The sequence below is a fragment of the Anopheles cruzii genome, chromosome 2, assembly GCF_943734635.1.
Source record: "Anopheles cruzii chromosome 2, idAnoCruzAS_RS32_06, whole genome shotgun sequence".
Taxonomy (NCBI): domain Eukaryota; kingdom Metazoa; phylum Arthropoda; class Insecta; order Diptera; family Culicidae; genus Anopheles; species Anopheles cruzii.
Genome location: NC_069144.1, coordinates 16503275 through 16515111, shown reverse-complemented (window position 1 = coordinate 16515111; position 11837 = coordinate 16503275). Strand labels below are relative to the sequence as shown.

Sequence of the window (11837 nt, the reverse complement as noted above, 5' to 3'; positions counted from 1 at the left end):
TATTGCTACCGGTTGCTTGCTCGCTTTTGTCGAAAATACGTGCAATATACCTTTAATTTTTACCACTAACACTCAAATTAATAACTAATTTACGTTATTAATTGGTTAACTTGAGATATTTAAAGGGTTCTACCATATTTTAAGTTGAGAAACAGCATAATGTCTTGTGAATTCTTCACCATGCGTTTCTCAGCTTTAATTCTGCATTTCGCATATGCCAACATGTAAAAAATCATGTTATTGTTGCTCATAAATTTAAAAAATGTACTCTAGTTGCTTTAATACCGAGCAAAACGAAAGAAATTGGGGTGAAAAACTGAAAACTTCAAACTTCTAACTTAAACTAAGGTTATTTTCGCCGTGCTCAAATTGACCTATGACCACAAATGGCCGCATCAGTCTACTAGATTACATCTAAATGTTATTTTATCGCCCACATTTTAGTCTTAGAACCTCAATCTAATATTCAGCGTCTTAAAAGAGCCATTCAAATAGAAGATGTACTCATATTTTCACATATTATTCAAATGTTCATGAGCTAAGGTTAATTTCGTCATCCACTGTATGAATCATATCTATCTGATTGTCTGATGAATCTATCTGATGAAACATATGAATTATGATTTTCTCTTGTTTTTACTCCTTGAACTGCGTGATCTGACCGTTTTTGGCGAATTTTCTGTCACCCGTTGACCTTTTTTTGTCAATAAAACCTCTTAGTTGATGTGGATGCGCGAGCATGGAGATACAGAACTGTTGCTGGGTAGAAGGATGATAACGAGCAGAAGGAGGAGAAAGAGAGTGCATCGAACTTTGAAGCATTACTTAATTTCTTCTTCAACTTTTCCTGCAAAAGCAATCACCATGAGAACATTTTTTGTAGGATTTGAGCATATTAACAAACATTCATTATCGTCAAATTGCGTTCAACGGTCATTGACACTGTTCCAGCTGGTCTATGCATATGCAGTGCAGTTGATTAGGTAGGTCAAGTGTACGAAAACTTGATAAAGTATAATCTCGCTTCAAGGTTACAAGAAAGACGCTGATGTTAAACTCTGAGAACTATTATTGTACTATTGCAGAATTATAAAAAAATCCTATCCTATTATAAAATATTCCCATCTGCTCATTTGAATATAGTTTGTACCAAGTTATAACACTAAATCTTTGCTAAACGCTAGTGCCTATGGCAAGGCTTCTGTTGTACAACATTTATGGCTCAAAGAAGTTACACTTTGTATGTTGAACTTAAGTGGCAGGTCATGTTTGCGAACGATTGTGTTCAAGCCACACCAAAATGTTGATGATCGGAATCACGAGAAAGTTCCTTTATTTTGTCACGGACTTGTTATGAAATATGTTACTTTGGCACAAACGTATTTCATATTTTATGTTGTTTTGAACTTGAACCCAAAATATGATCACGGATCTCCGCAGTGACTCGAAATCATGCTTTGTGTGGCGTTGCGTAATCTGCGCTTTTTCAGATTCTCTTGAACAAGGCGGAGGATTATCAAAATAAGTAGTACAACGCGAAGAAAACGGCTGATAAGTTTCTTGCTTGTAGCACTATATAAACCAACGTCACCTGACAGGTAGTATCATTCATCGGACCACGTCCATTACGGAGAGTAGAAGATGAGACTGACGGTTGCAGCTATCGCCCTTGGCCTGGTCGCCCTGGCCAGCGGTGCTTACTATCCCGCTTCCCAGCCAGTTACCGGTGTCAAGTATGGTAAGTTGCGTCTAACGACTTTAGGCATAGTCCAGTTTAGCTAATGTTTCTTCATCGTTTCTCTAGCCGACAAGGATTTTCTGTTCAAGCAGAAGTTCTTCTTTGAGGTGCTGAGGAATATTCATCTTCCTCTGCAGTACCAGGAATACTTGCCTTACACGCAGAACTACATCACCGAAGAGAGCAAATATGTGGTATGTACTTCGAATGTAGAATGTGTCCATCCCCGCCCAGATTCTGATTCCGTGTTTGCAATATTCATTTTAGAACTTCGCTGAAGTAACCGAGTTCTTCGATTACTATAAGGCAGGATTCTTGGGCAAGGGCGAGCTGTTCACCATCTACAACAACGAGTACATGAAACAAACGTACCTGCTGTTCACGTTCTTGTACAACTCCGTGGACTTTGACACTTTCTACAAGAACGTGATCTGGGCTCGCGAGAATGTGAACGAAGGAATGTTTATTCATGCCGTAACGATGGCCGTGTTCCACCACCCACAACTGAAGGGCGTTGTCCTCCCAGCCATCTACGAGATCTACCCGTACTACTTCTTCAACACCGACCTCATCCACAGCGTGACTTTCCGCAAGCTGTACGACCAGAAGTTCGGATTCGTTAGCAATGGCAAGTACAACGTTGTGTACTCGAACTATACCGCCGTCTACCCAGTGGAATACTATGGCGAGGACAAGCTGTCGTACTTCACGGAGGACTTCGGTTGGAACGCGTACTACTACTACTTCATGATGGACTACCCGTATTTCATCGGTACCGACAAGTTCAACCTGTACAAGGACCGTCGCGGCGAGTTGTCTATGTACATGTACCAACAGCTGATTGCCCGCTACTACCTGGAGCGTCAAGTGAACTTCATGGGACCGATTGAAGAGTTTGATTACCAGTTCCCGCTTAAGACGGGATACTGGTCGAAGCTCAGCTATTTCAACGGAATTCCGTTCTACGTTCGCAACGATTACTACACCATCTCGAAGGACTTCTACTACCAGGTGAACCTACTTAAGGACTACGAAGCTCGTATCCGCCAGGTGATCGATAAGGGATACTACTACCTCGAGGACGGATCCAAGATCGATCTGCGCAAACCAGAGTCGGTGGAATACGTCGGAAACATGGTCTTCGCTAACATTGACAGTGTGGACAAGGATTATTTCGGTTATATCGAAATCATTGCTCGTCAGCTGTACAGTGGTGGCAAGAAATTCTACAACTACTTCCCGAGCGCTCTGATGCACTTCGAAACCTCGATGCGTGATCCTTTCTTCTACCAGCTGTACAACCGATTCCTGACGTTCTATTATCAGTTCAAGAGCTACCTGAAGCCATACACCTACGAGGAGCTGTATTTCAAGGGAGTCGAGATCAAGAGCGTTGTCTTTGATAAGCTTCTGACTTACTTCGAATACTACGATGCTGATGTAAGCAACGTTATTCCGATCAAGGGATCCAGCGAGAAGTTCTTCGATTTCTCGGTGTTTGCTCGTCAGAAGCGCATCAACCACAAGCCATTCTCTTACACCATGGATGTATACTCCGAGAACGCTGGCAAAGGCGTGGTTCGCGTCTACTATGGCCCGAAATTCTACGACGTCAAGCAACTCCAGCATCTGAAGAAATATTTCGTTGAAGTCGATCAGTACCTCTACGATTTTGTCGCCGGTAAGAACACCATCGTTCGCAACTCTCGTGATTTCTACTACAGCGTCCGTGACCGCACCACCTACACCGAACTGTACAAGAAGATTATGACCGCGTACAATGGTGGAGAAAAGTTCGCCCTGGACAACTCCGAGGCTCACTGTGGCTTCCCCGACCGGCTGCTGTTGCCTAAGGGTCTGCCAAGTGGGTACGAGATGACGTGGTATTTTATTGTGACCCCGTATTACGCACCGAAGGTGCAGCAGTTCTCGACCTACGATTACTCGTACTCGTGTGGTGTGGGATCTGGCTCGAAATACATCGACGATCTGCCATTCGGCTATCCGTTCGATCGTGACATCGACTTCAGCTACTTCTTCACCAAGAACATGTACTACAAGGACGTTATGATCTACCACTCGGATGAAGTGAAAACTTATGTGCCGTACTAATTGCTTCGATTAATTTACCGCGATGTTGAAACGATTATTGAATGAATAAACGATAACTTTATAATTGAACACGAAAAGGCATTGGTTTCTGAGTCGGTTTAAGCCGTTAAACACTTTCTGTCCGAAATTCGAAACTTTATTTAAGATATCCGCGCTGGGTCAAACACGCACCGCATTGTTGTATAATTTATTGCCATTTTAAGGGTACCTTCATAATGCCTCTGTCATAGAAGTCTTGGTTCTTACTGGAATTGCACAATCTTCTCTAGAACCCAATACCTGAATGAGAAAGTTTTACAATGCGAGAAGAAGGTCGTAATCGCTTGGTGCCAGGTCTGACTGTACGGTGGATGCCTTGAAACTTCCCAATCAAGCCCCGTAGTTTTTGGCGAATCACTACAGACGCGTGTGTTTTGGTCAATCTCTAGCTTCAAATGATTCAGTTGTTTTGACTACATTTTCGATTGTATCTGGTCCTATTTCGGCAATAGCTACTTGAGTTTGGGTCTTGAGGTTGTCAATAGTTGCTGGTTTGTTCGTATATCATAAATATCGAATGTGGCTGGCGCTGTATGGCACGTAGCGCCGTCCTGTTTAACCAAATGCCGTCCAAGTTCTCAGCTTCAATATCGCCGAAGGACCAATCAGCCAAAATCCGCACCAAACAGTCACTCGTTTTGGGTGCATTAGCTTCTCTTGCACGATATGTGGGTTTTCCGAACTACAATACCGCTTATTAACATAGTCTCCCGTCAAATCAACACCAACTTCTTCATTAAATTAAAATTTCAGCATAAGAGACATTTTTATTTATTCTTTACGAGTGTCTTGCGGAAGACTACAACGTTATCCACGTGACATCGCTTGTCCCGAGCGCATCCAGTTCCGCGTTCAAACACTGCAATTTGATCGCTATCCGCTTGGTGACGTACATTTCGATCAGATCGCGCCCTATCATCGGGTGCCGTTTGCTGATAGAATCAACCAGCCCATTCACTAGCGACTCCTTTCGATGGTAGACCGCTTCGACTACGTACACTTCCAGCAGTTTTGCCTGTTCCGTCCACAGTGCTGATGGTGTTACTTTTGCAATCTCTCCACCAACCGGTACGAACACATACTGATCGTTCTGCAGCTCGATGGCGTACGATCGTTCACCGAGGTACTCGTGGATTCGACGTAACCGCTCCGCTATAAGAAGGGTCAAAAACTCGCATGCCTCCTGCTCTGTTACACCATAGACATCCGGATCGGATGGATCGTCTGGGCGGCCGGTAGTGGCTGAAATATCTGGCGAAAGCTGTGCCACCAGCAGCAGGGTGTTGGAAATGTGTGATGCGTGTTTCACACTCGCAACCGTACGACACAATTGAAACAGCGCATCGTGTGTAGAAAGAATACGTGTTTCCGAAGCAACGGTGATGGCGTTCTGGAGACTGAGAAGCGTTTCGCTCATAGGTGTGCTACTCAAGTGTTGCATGGAAATGCCGTTCGTTTCCGGGGGACAGTGTACGCGCAAATCAGCCCAAAGCTTGCGTGTCGAAGCAATCGAAACGAGGATCGCCTCAGGAAGGTAGTTTGCGCTGCCGACACACCGCATGCTTTCCATGACATCTTGCATTCCATCCAGCACAATCTGCTGCTCGTCCTCGCACGCACCATACGGAAGTTGCGTGATGGGTACGTGTTTCCCGTGCGGTGACACGCTTGTACACAGCTCGTACCAGTCGCTGAATAGATCGAAAAGTGTCGCCATCGAAGCAAACGTGTCGTCTCCGCTTTCGGCAAGAACTTTCAGTGCGTTGGCTGTGTCATGCGATATCAGTACCCGCGATGGAAGTGTGTTGAAAGCATCGTTTAGAATCTGTGAAAAAAAAATTTCTTAGAAACTTCCATTTCGTTTTTAGGAGAGAGTGTGTTTCCTACTTCAGTGTCAAGATGGCTTTCGTTGAACTTGATTTGATCGTGGATTCGTCGATCGCATGATTCCAGCAGCTTGACCAGTGAATCCTTTGTGAGCGTCACGTTGTTCTCCGCCATAGCGAACCCGCCCTCGAGCAGTACCCGGTGCATGGTAGTGAGTATGGTGTCAGGACAGGCAAAAACGTAAATGGGGTCCCCCGTTAGCGGATGATCAATGTAATGCTTGTGGTAACTGACTCCCAATTCACTCCACATGTCGGTCGACTCTCGATCGCATGGCATCGTAATGGCAGCTATCCGGTAGCCGGCTGCATGCACCATTTCGGCCACTCTTTCAACTAGCTTGACACTATACACGAGATCAAAGTCGACATGGACGATGTGCTTCCATTGGCCAAAGATGCCCTGCACGTAAAGACAGTGAAGCTGTGCGTTCGGACCGACTATTTGATCGCGCACTCGATCGTAGCTATAGCGCACGGGCACGTCAACTTTAACGAAGTTCAGTGAGCAGATGCGATCGGCTGGATTGGGCAGTAACGGTGCGTAAACCTTTAGCAAGCGAAAGGCCGTAGCGTTCGTACCAGTTACCAGATACGCGCCATGGATCCAGTGTGCGATTTGAAGCGGGTCGGGAAAAGGGTATTTCAGCTGGCTCAAAACGTAGTCGAATGCTTCCGCACTAATGCACCGCAGTTCGAGCGCTTTTGACAAGTCATCATCCGTCCACCGCATCGCACCGGGTATGAGAGGTCCCGAACCGGCCACAATGGCCGCCACTTGCCCCTCGGTGAAGTGTCCCGCCAGGGTTTGTTTAACCCGCTTGGCTACTTCGTTGCTATCATTATCCTTTACTTCCTGCAATGAGATCGCAAGGTTGACCAGTTCCTTTTTGGTGAACTCGATGCGTTCCGTCTGCTGTTCGTTTGTACGTCTTAGAGCAGAAATTGTATCCCTCTGTTCGCCGAGCTTCTGCTTCAACGTTTCTATTCGTTCTAGCAGCCATTTTCGTTCTTTGCTCATTTTCACAAGCTTACTCTCACACCAAGCCGTGGGTCGTAACGGAGAGACAATATCTTCGGTAACGGAAATCCCTCCGCCGAGTAACTTTTCTACCATTTCCTTCCGCTTCCGTACTCCCTGGTCCTGGTCCAGCGCTTTATCCGACTCGTTCGATGCACGAATCGTGGGGACGGCATCCTTTTTCAGTATTCTTCGCTTAGGAATCCCTATTATTTCCGTGTACAGTCGTTCTTCGGAAGTCAAGTAATCAGTTTCTGTAAAGTGATTACTACAAACATAGTGACGCTGTTCGTGCTGCTGCCGATCGATTCCGCAGAATTTTAACCACGCATCGAACTGCTCGCCGGTTACCGGGAACTTGTGGTACGTGACACGGCTTTTTCCAGTGGTTTCACTATGGGTTTTTTTAGAATCGTTCGAACAAACGATGCACTTCATTTCGCTTCATGTGAGCACTTTGTAGAGTGGAAACAACGAAAATTGCAGGAAGCTTACTGTCCCATTCGCCTTTACAGTCGATCTTTCATTGCTTTAGGGTTAAATTGCCCAAACAAAACATTGGGCAGATGTTTTCATTTGCCGATTTGACAGTTACTTGTTGGTGTCAGGCCCAAGTGGCATATCTCGATTTTACGCTGTTCCAAATCACCTGGTTTTGCCTTATATTTTAAAAATAAAGATGAAATTTAAATGATTGGGTTTGCTAATGATTTTATTTCAATGGTTTTTTAGCAAATTCTTCATTGTTTCTCTAAATCTACCACTGTCGTCTAGAAACGCACATATTCAACCAAGTTTTGTTTATCATTTTTTTCGCCTTCTCGGCACGCCATCAAAACGGTGCGTAAAGTGAATCGGTAATCATATTAGCACTGGGCGAGTCACTCCATAGGAAGGTATAATTGCGTTAAAAAGAGTTTATTTATTTTCTACTTTTTTATACAAAAAATCAGTCACTAAACGAGTGCGCTACCATTACTCCGTCGGTTTCGTTTTCATATACTCCGCTTTAATGTTTTCCCGATCGGCAACATCTGGCAGGTGAGGAAAGATTCCGTGCGCCCTTCGATCCGCGCGTACTTTGTTCTGTGTGGAGAAGCAAGTGTGGTTCCTAAAATGGATACGCCTCACCCCTACGCCGCCATGGTGCAACGACTCACCCAAAACTCTTTGCAATTGTTGTAGTTAGCGTAGTACAGCGCACACTTGCTATGATCAAAATTATTCTTACTGAGACATTTGTACGACATTTCTTGTTCCTTGAAAGACACACCAGAGGAAGATTTTGTAATGGTGGCGAAAACAGAGAACCGTTCTTACCTTCAAACAGGGGTTGTTGCTTTCTGCATTCACGTTTTTGGGCATTGTATAAACTGTGTGAAAAGGGGATCGTAGTAGCCGGTTCGGGCGGCTGTGTTTACAGCGTTTATTGTTTCGCGTTACGTACGAGAAACATCTGATTTTGACAGCACGGTCGAAAGCGACGATTTGTGGACCCCCCGCGAAATGAAGAACCTTTTGAATTTGAAAAGCCGTTGCTTGTGTGTGGTAAAATGAACAATGTTTTAATCATACAAGGGTATGTGGGTTAGTAGCGTACAATAAAGGAGCGCAAATGTAGCGTAGTCTGATTCTGGGCATTATACATACACCGACGCATATTAAATCATATTTGAATTTGGTCTAATATACAGTTTGATAAGAATTAATTCACAGCTAAAACGTTTTACATCTACGTAATTGCCACTTGCCACAATTTCTAAATGCTTAAGTAGGAACCTGAAATACAAACCACATATTTTATTGGAGCTTGTATACATGTCGACCTTATCTTGTACGTACGTTTGCGTATTTTGATTCAAATTATTACATTCCCCAAACATATTTGATTCCGAAGAGTGCTAACCGTTTATCGAAGGACTGTGCCCAATTTTCACTCTTAAGTTAAGTTTCTCTTTTGATAACCTCTACCGGAATGGGACAGACGACAAAGAATGTTTGAAATCATATTTGGTTTGGCGCACGAACTGACTCCGACGCGTACAGTTGTAAAAGGTGTAAAAAGATAATAATGGAAAATTCACGAAGAACCGACCTTGTGTACGGTGCAGAAGATGCGCTCTTTTGCCCCCGCCGACGTTCAAAACAGATACTGCATAATATGTAGATAGTATTGATAAACATTTTGTTTACCACACCATTCCAAGCGGTGCGCATATTTTCCATTCACAAAGGCTGGAAACGCGATACGCCGCATTTTGCTGCTTTTCGATTTTTCAAAGAATAGATATTCAATTTTGTTTCACATTTACTCAGACATAACTCGAGTGTTATTTCTAATTTTTACTAACAAGAGACTAAGCTAACGCAGGAGCGCCTTAAGGGATCGCAAAAACAGAGACGAAATCTTCGAAACGTAGATAACGCGCGTCAAGAGAAGATAACACCATCACCAAGCGCACGGCAGTGGTGGTGATAGAGTGCGGCCAGGCCAATTATCGTGTCTCGTGAGGTGGGTTTGAATATATAAAACGGCACGGTTCGGGTCACGTCGAGGCCAGTGTTAAAATTATCTTCCAACAAGCAACGAGATGATGAAGGTACAGACTGGTAAGTTGTGGAAGGGCTTCGTTATACAAAGGTCGGTGGATTAGTGTGAACCGTCTCTGCTCCCGATTACAGTGCGCGGTCCGGTGGATCCGGAGCAGCTCGGTTACACGCTGACGCATGAGCACTTTTCGCTAAACTTCGACAAAATGTACGCCGCTCCGCCCGACGCGGTCGCGGAATATGTTAGCCGGCGCATTACGCTCGAGAACGTCGGCTACGTGAAGCAGTACCCGTACAGCAGCCGGTACAACATCAATTTCGAGGACTACGACACGCACCAGGCGGTCACGAAGGATGTGGTGGCGTACCGGAAGTTTGGTGGCGGTTCCATCGTCGAGAACACATCGCACGGCCTGGGGCGCAACCTGAAGCTAATGTACGAAGTGTCACGGGAAGCGAATGTCCATGTGATCGCCGGGACGGGCCATTACATACACGCGATGCAGGACGAGGCAACGCACGGGATGAGCGTCGAGCGGTTAACGGATTTGTACACGAAGGAGCTCCTGTTCGGGGTGGAAGTGGCCGGCATCGAGGAGCCGGTTAAGTGCGGGTTTATTGGCGAGGTCGGTAGCGGCTGGCCGATTAGTGCGTTCGAGCGGAACGCGATTCAGGCCACGGCCGAGGTGCAGACAGCCATCGGGTGCGGGGTCTCGTTCCATCCGGGCCGCGAGCGTGACGCACCGTTCGAAATTGTGCGGCTCTACCTAGAGGCAGGCGGGGCGGCCAACAAGTGCGTCATGTCGCATCTCGATCGGACACTGTTCAGCGAGGAGGATTTGCTGGACTTTGCCAAACTCGGCACCTACTGCCAGTTCGATCTGTTCGGCACCGAGTGCTCGTACTACCAGCTTAATCCGGAATCGTACATGCAGTCGGACGAGCAGCGCATCCAGAAGATCATCGGCCTACTGCGGGAGGGCTACCAGGAACGCATTCTGATGTCGCACGACATCCATACCAAACACCGATTGGTAAGAGTGCCGTTGGTCGGTGCCAGGAATCGATAGTAATCGCTAAGCAACCTCCGCTCTCGTTACAGACATCTTTCGGTGGCCACGGTTTCAGCCACATACTGAACAACGTCCTAATGCGTTTCACGCTGCGCGGAATCGATATTAAGACCGTCGATACGATGACCATTACCAATCCGGCCCGCTGGCTAGAGATGAAGATTTAGGTTAGACCAGATTAACCGGCTGATAAAACGCCGAGCAATCGCGAGAATCAATCGCGCTCCGGTACTTTGCTTTCTGCTCTGATGACCAAGAACGTAAAGTTCCACCGCTCGCAGCGGGAACGGTGCAAGAAATCCGGTTGAAAGTAAATGATCGTTTCAGTTTTTTATTATCGAATAAAAGCGCTTGTTAGTGGCGTTAAGGTTTATAACTAGCCTCTTCCGGGCGGTTCCGGTGTGCGTGGTGAACAAGATGGCGATAGAGATTCATTCCTCCACTCGGCGGGCGTCCCATTTCCACGACAAACAACGGGTGCGCGGGTAATGATGTTGCTGTGCTGTAATGGTCCTTCCTTTTCGTCCTGGACGACGTCAAACGGCACAACAGGGCGGCTACACAACGTCGCAACCCTTTCAGGCACCACTCTCTTCTCTTTGGCCAGTGTCTTCGTTTGTGTTTTCTTATCTTTATTACCACTTCATAAAAGTTTCACAATATAAATTTAAATTTTCGCCCCACCGCCGTGTGCCGGAAGCGGTGACCCACCACCGTCTTCTCCGCGACGGTGCACTCGGGCGCCCCGCCTTTCGCGCATCCTTTCGAGCACCGTGGTGGGATGTTTTTGTTTTCTCCGGAACCCCGCGGATCGCGAGTGCACAGAGATCATGAGGGAATTTCGCAGAAATTGCTTCGAGTTCCGCCAGGTTGGCCAATAACACTTCGCCCAAATGGTTCGCTCGGTTCGGGAATGCGAAATCGAGTAATGAAATTTGTCCATCTCGCGTGGCCGCGGTCGGGAAGGTTTTTCGCTATTTTGCGAAAGTTTTGTCAGAGGACGAACGTTTCTATCGTTGTTACCGTCCAGGATCAATTTGTGCCAAGTAAGAGCGCGTAACCTACGGAAGCGAGGAGTGTTTTTCTTGCCTCATTTCTTTTATTCAATCAAATATGGAGGACTGGCGAGAAAGCTGGCGTTGGTGGCGAGTTCCGCAAAGATCATTTGCATCAAATACGATGACCGCTGTGTGGGGACTTTGTGCTAAGAAAATAGAAAAGTTCGTGCTCCGTCGTGCTTGCGAATCGTGTTGCGTCACAAATTGCAAAGTAAACACTTCGATCGAAAACTGATAAATGATAAGGATGGAAAAACTAAAAACTTATTACGATCACTAGTGGTGTTTGGTATTTATAGTAAACCCTGTAACTTTTACCGCAAATTCAGCTTATCAAGCAGACCTCATAGCATATTTAGT

General features: G+C 45.9%; 4 protein-coding genes across 4 annotated transcripts; 2 read left to right on the top strand and 2 right to left on the bottom strand.

The window, feature by feature from the left end:
• The first annotated feature begins 1641 nt into the window (after positions 1-1641).
• Positions 1642-3850, top strand: LOC128277331 (hexamerin-1.1-like). The gene is made up of 3 exons (XM_053015776.1): positions 1642-1738; positions 1805-1932; positions 2006-3850. The coding sequence occupies exons 1-3, from the start codon at positions 1642-1644 to the stop codon at positions 3848-3850; spliced, it is 2070 nt and encodes a 689-aa protein (XP_052871736.1).
• An 838-nt stretch (positions 3851-4688) lies between these two features.
• LOC128278547 (uncharacterized) lies at positions 4689-7234 on the bottom strand. The gene is made up of 2 exons (XM_053017276.1): positions 5777-7234; positions 4689-5714 (listed from the first exon to the last, which is right to left on the bottom strand). The coding sequence occupies exons 1-2, from the start codon at positions 7232-7234 to the stop codon at positions 4689-4691; spliced, it is 2484 nt and encodes an 827-aa protein (XP_052873236.1).
• Positions 7235-7708: 474 nt separating this feature from the next.
• Positions 7709-8227, bottom strand: LOC128277358 (coiled-coil-helix-coiled-coil-helix domain-containing protein 7). The gene is made up of 3 exons (XM_053015807.1): positions 8117-8227; positions 7957-8055; positions 7709-7882 (listed from the first exon to the last, which is right to left on the bottom strand). The coding sequence occupies exons 1-3, from the start codon at positions 8159-8161 to the stop codon at positions 7772-7774; spliced, it is 255 nt and encodes an 84-aa protein (XP_052871767.1). The 5' UTR covers positions 8162-8227; the 3' UTR covers positions 7709-7771.
• Positions 8228-9276: 1049 nt separating this feature from the next.
• LOC128277343 (phosphotriesterase-related protein) lies at positions 9277-10795 on the top strand. Its single transcript, XM_053015791.1, has 3 exons — positions 9277-9406; positions 9479-10380; positions 10449-10795. Exons 1-3 carry the CDS (start codon positions 9388-9390, stop codon positions 10584-10586), a joined length of 1059 nt encoding a protein of 352 aa, XP_052871751.1. The 5' UTR covers positions 9277-9387; the 3' UTR covers positions 10587-10795.
• Positions 10796-11837: the final 1042 nt, after the last annotated feature.

Excerpts from the sequence above, each read along its gene's own strand:
- LOC128277331 (XM_053015776.1), top strand. The coding sequence starts at position 1,642 with ATGAGACTGACGGTTGCAGCTATCGCCCTTGGCCTGGTCGCCCTGGCC. Across the intron at positions 1,739-1,804 it reads AGTTACCGGTGTCAAGTATG|CCGACAAGGATTTTCTGTTC; the intron begins GTAAGTTGCGTC and ends TCGTTTCTCTAG. Across the intron at positions 1,933-2,005 it reads CCGAAGAGAGCAAATATGTG|AACTTCGCTGAAGTAACCGA; the intron begins GTATGTACTTCG and ends TATTCATTTTAG.
- LOC128277358 (XM_053015807.1), bottom strand. The coding sequence starts at position 8,161 with ATGCCCAAAAACGTGAATGCAGAAAGCAACAACCCCTGTTTGAAG. Across the intron at positions 8,056-8,116 it reads GCAACAACCCCTGTTTGAAG|GAACAAGAAATGTCGTACAA; the intron begins GTAAGAACGGTT and ends GTGTCTTTCAAG. Across the intron at positions 7,883-7,956 it reads ACAATTGCAAAGAGTTTTGG|AACAAAGTACGCGCGGATCG; the intron begins GTGAGTCGTTGC and ends TTCTCCACACAG.
- LOC128277343 (XM_053015791.1), top strand. Across the intron at positions 10,381-10,448 it reads TCCATACCAAACACCGATTG|ACATCTTTCGGTGGCCACGG; the intron begins GTAAGAGTGCCG and ends CTCTCGTTACAG.
- LOC128278547 (XM_053017276.1), bottom strand. The coding sequence starts at position 7,234 with ATGAAGTGCATCGTTTGTTCGAACGATTCTAAAAAAACCCATAGTGAA. Across the intron at positions 5,715-5,776 it reads AAAGCCATCTTGACACTGAA|ATTCTAAACGATGCTTTCAA; the intron begins GTAGGAAACACA and ends TTTTTTTCACAG.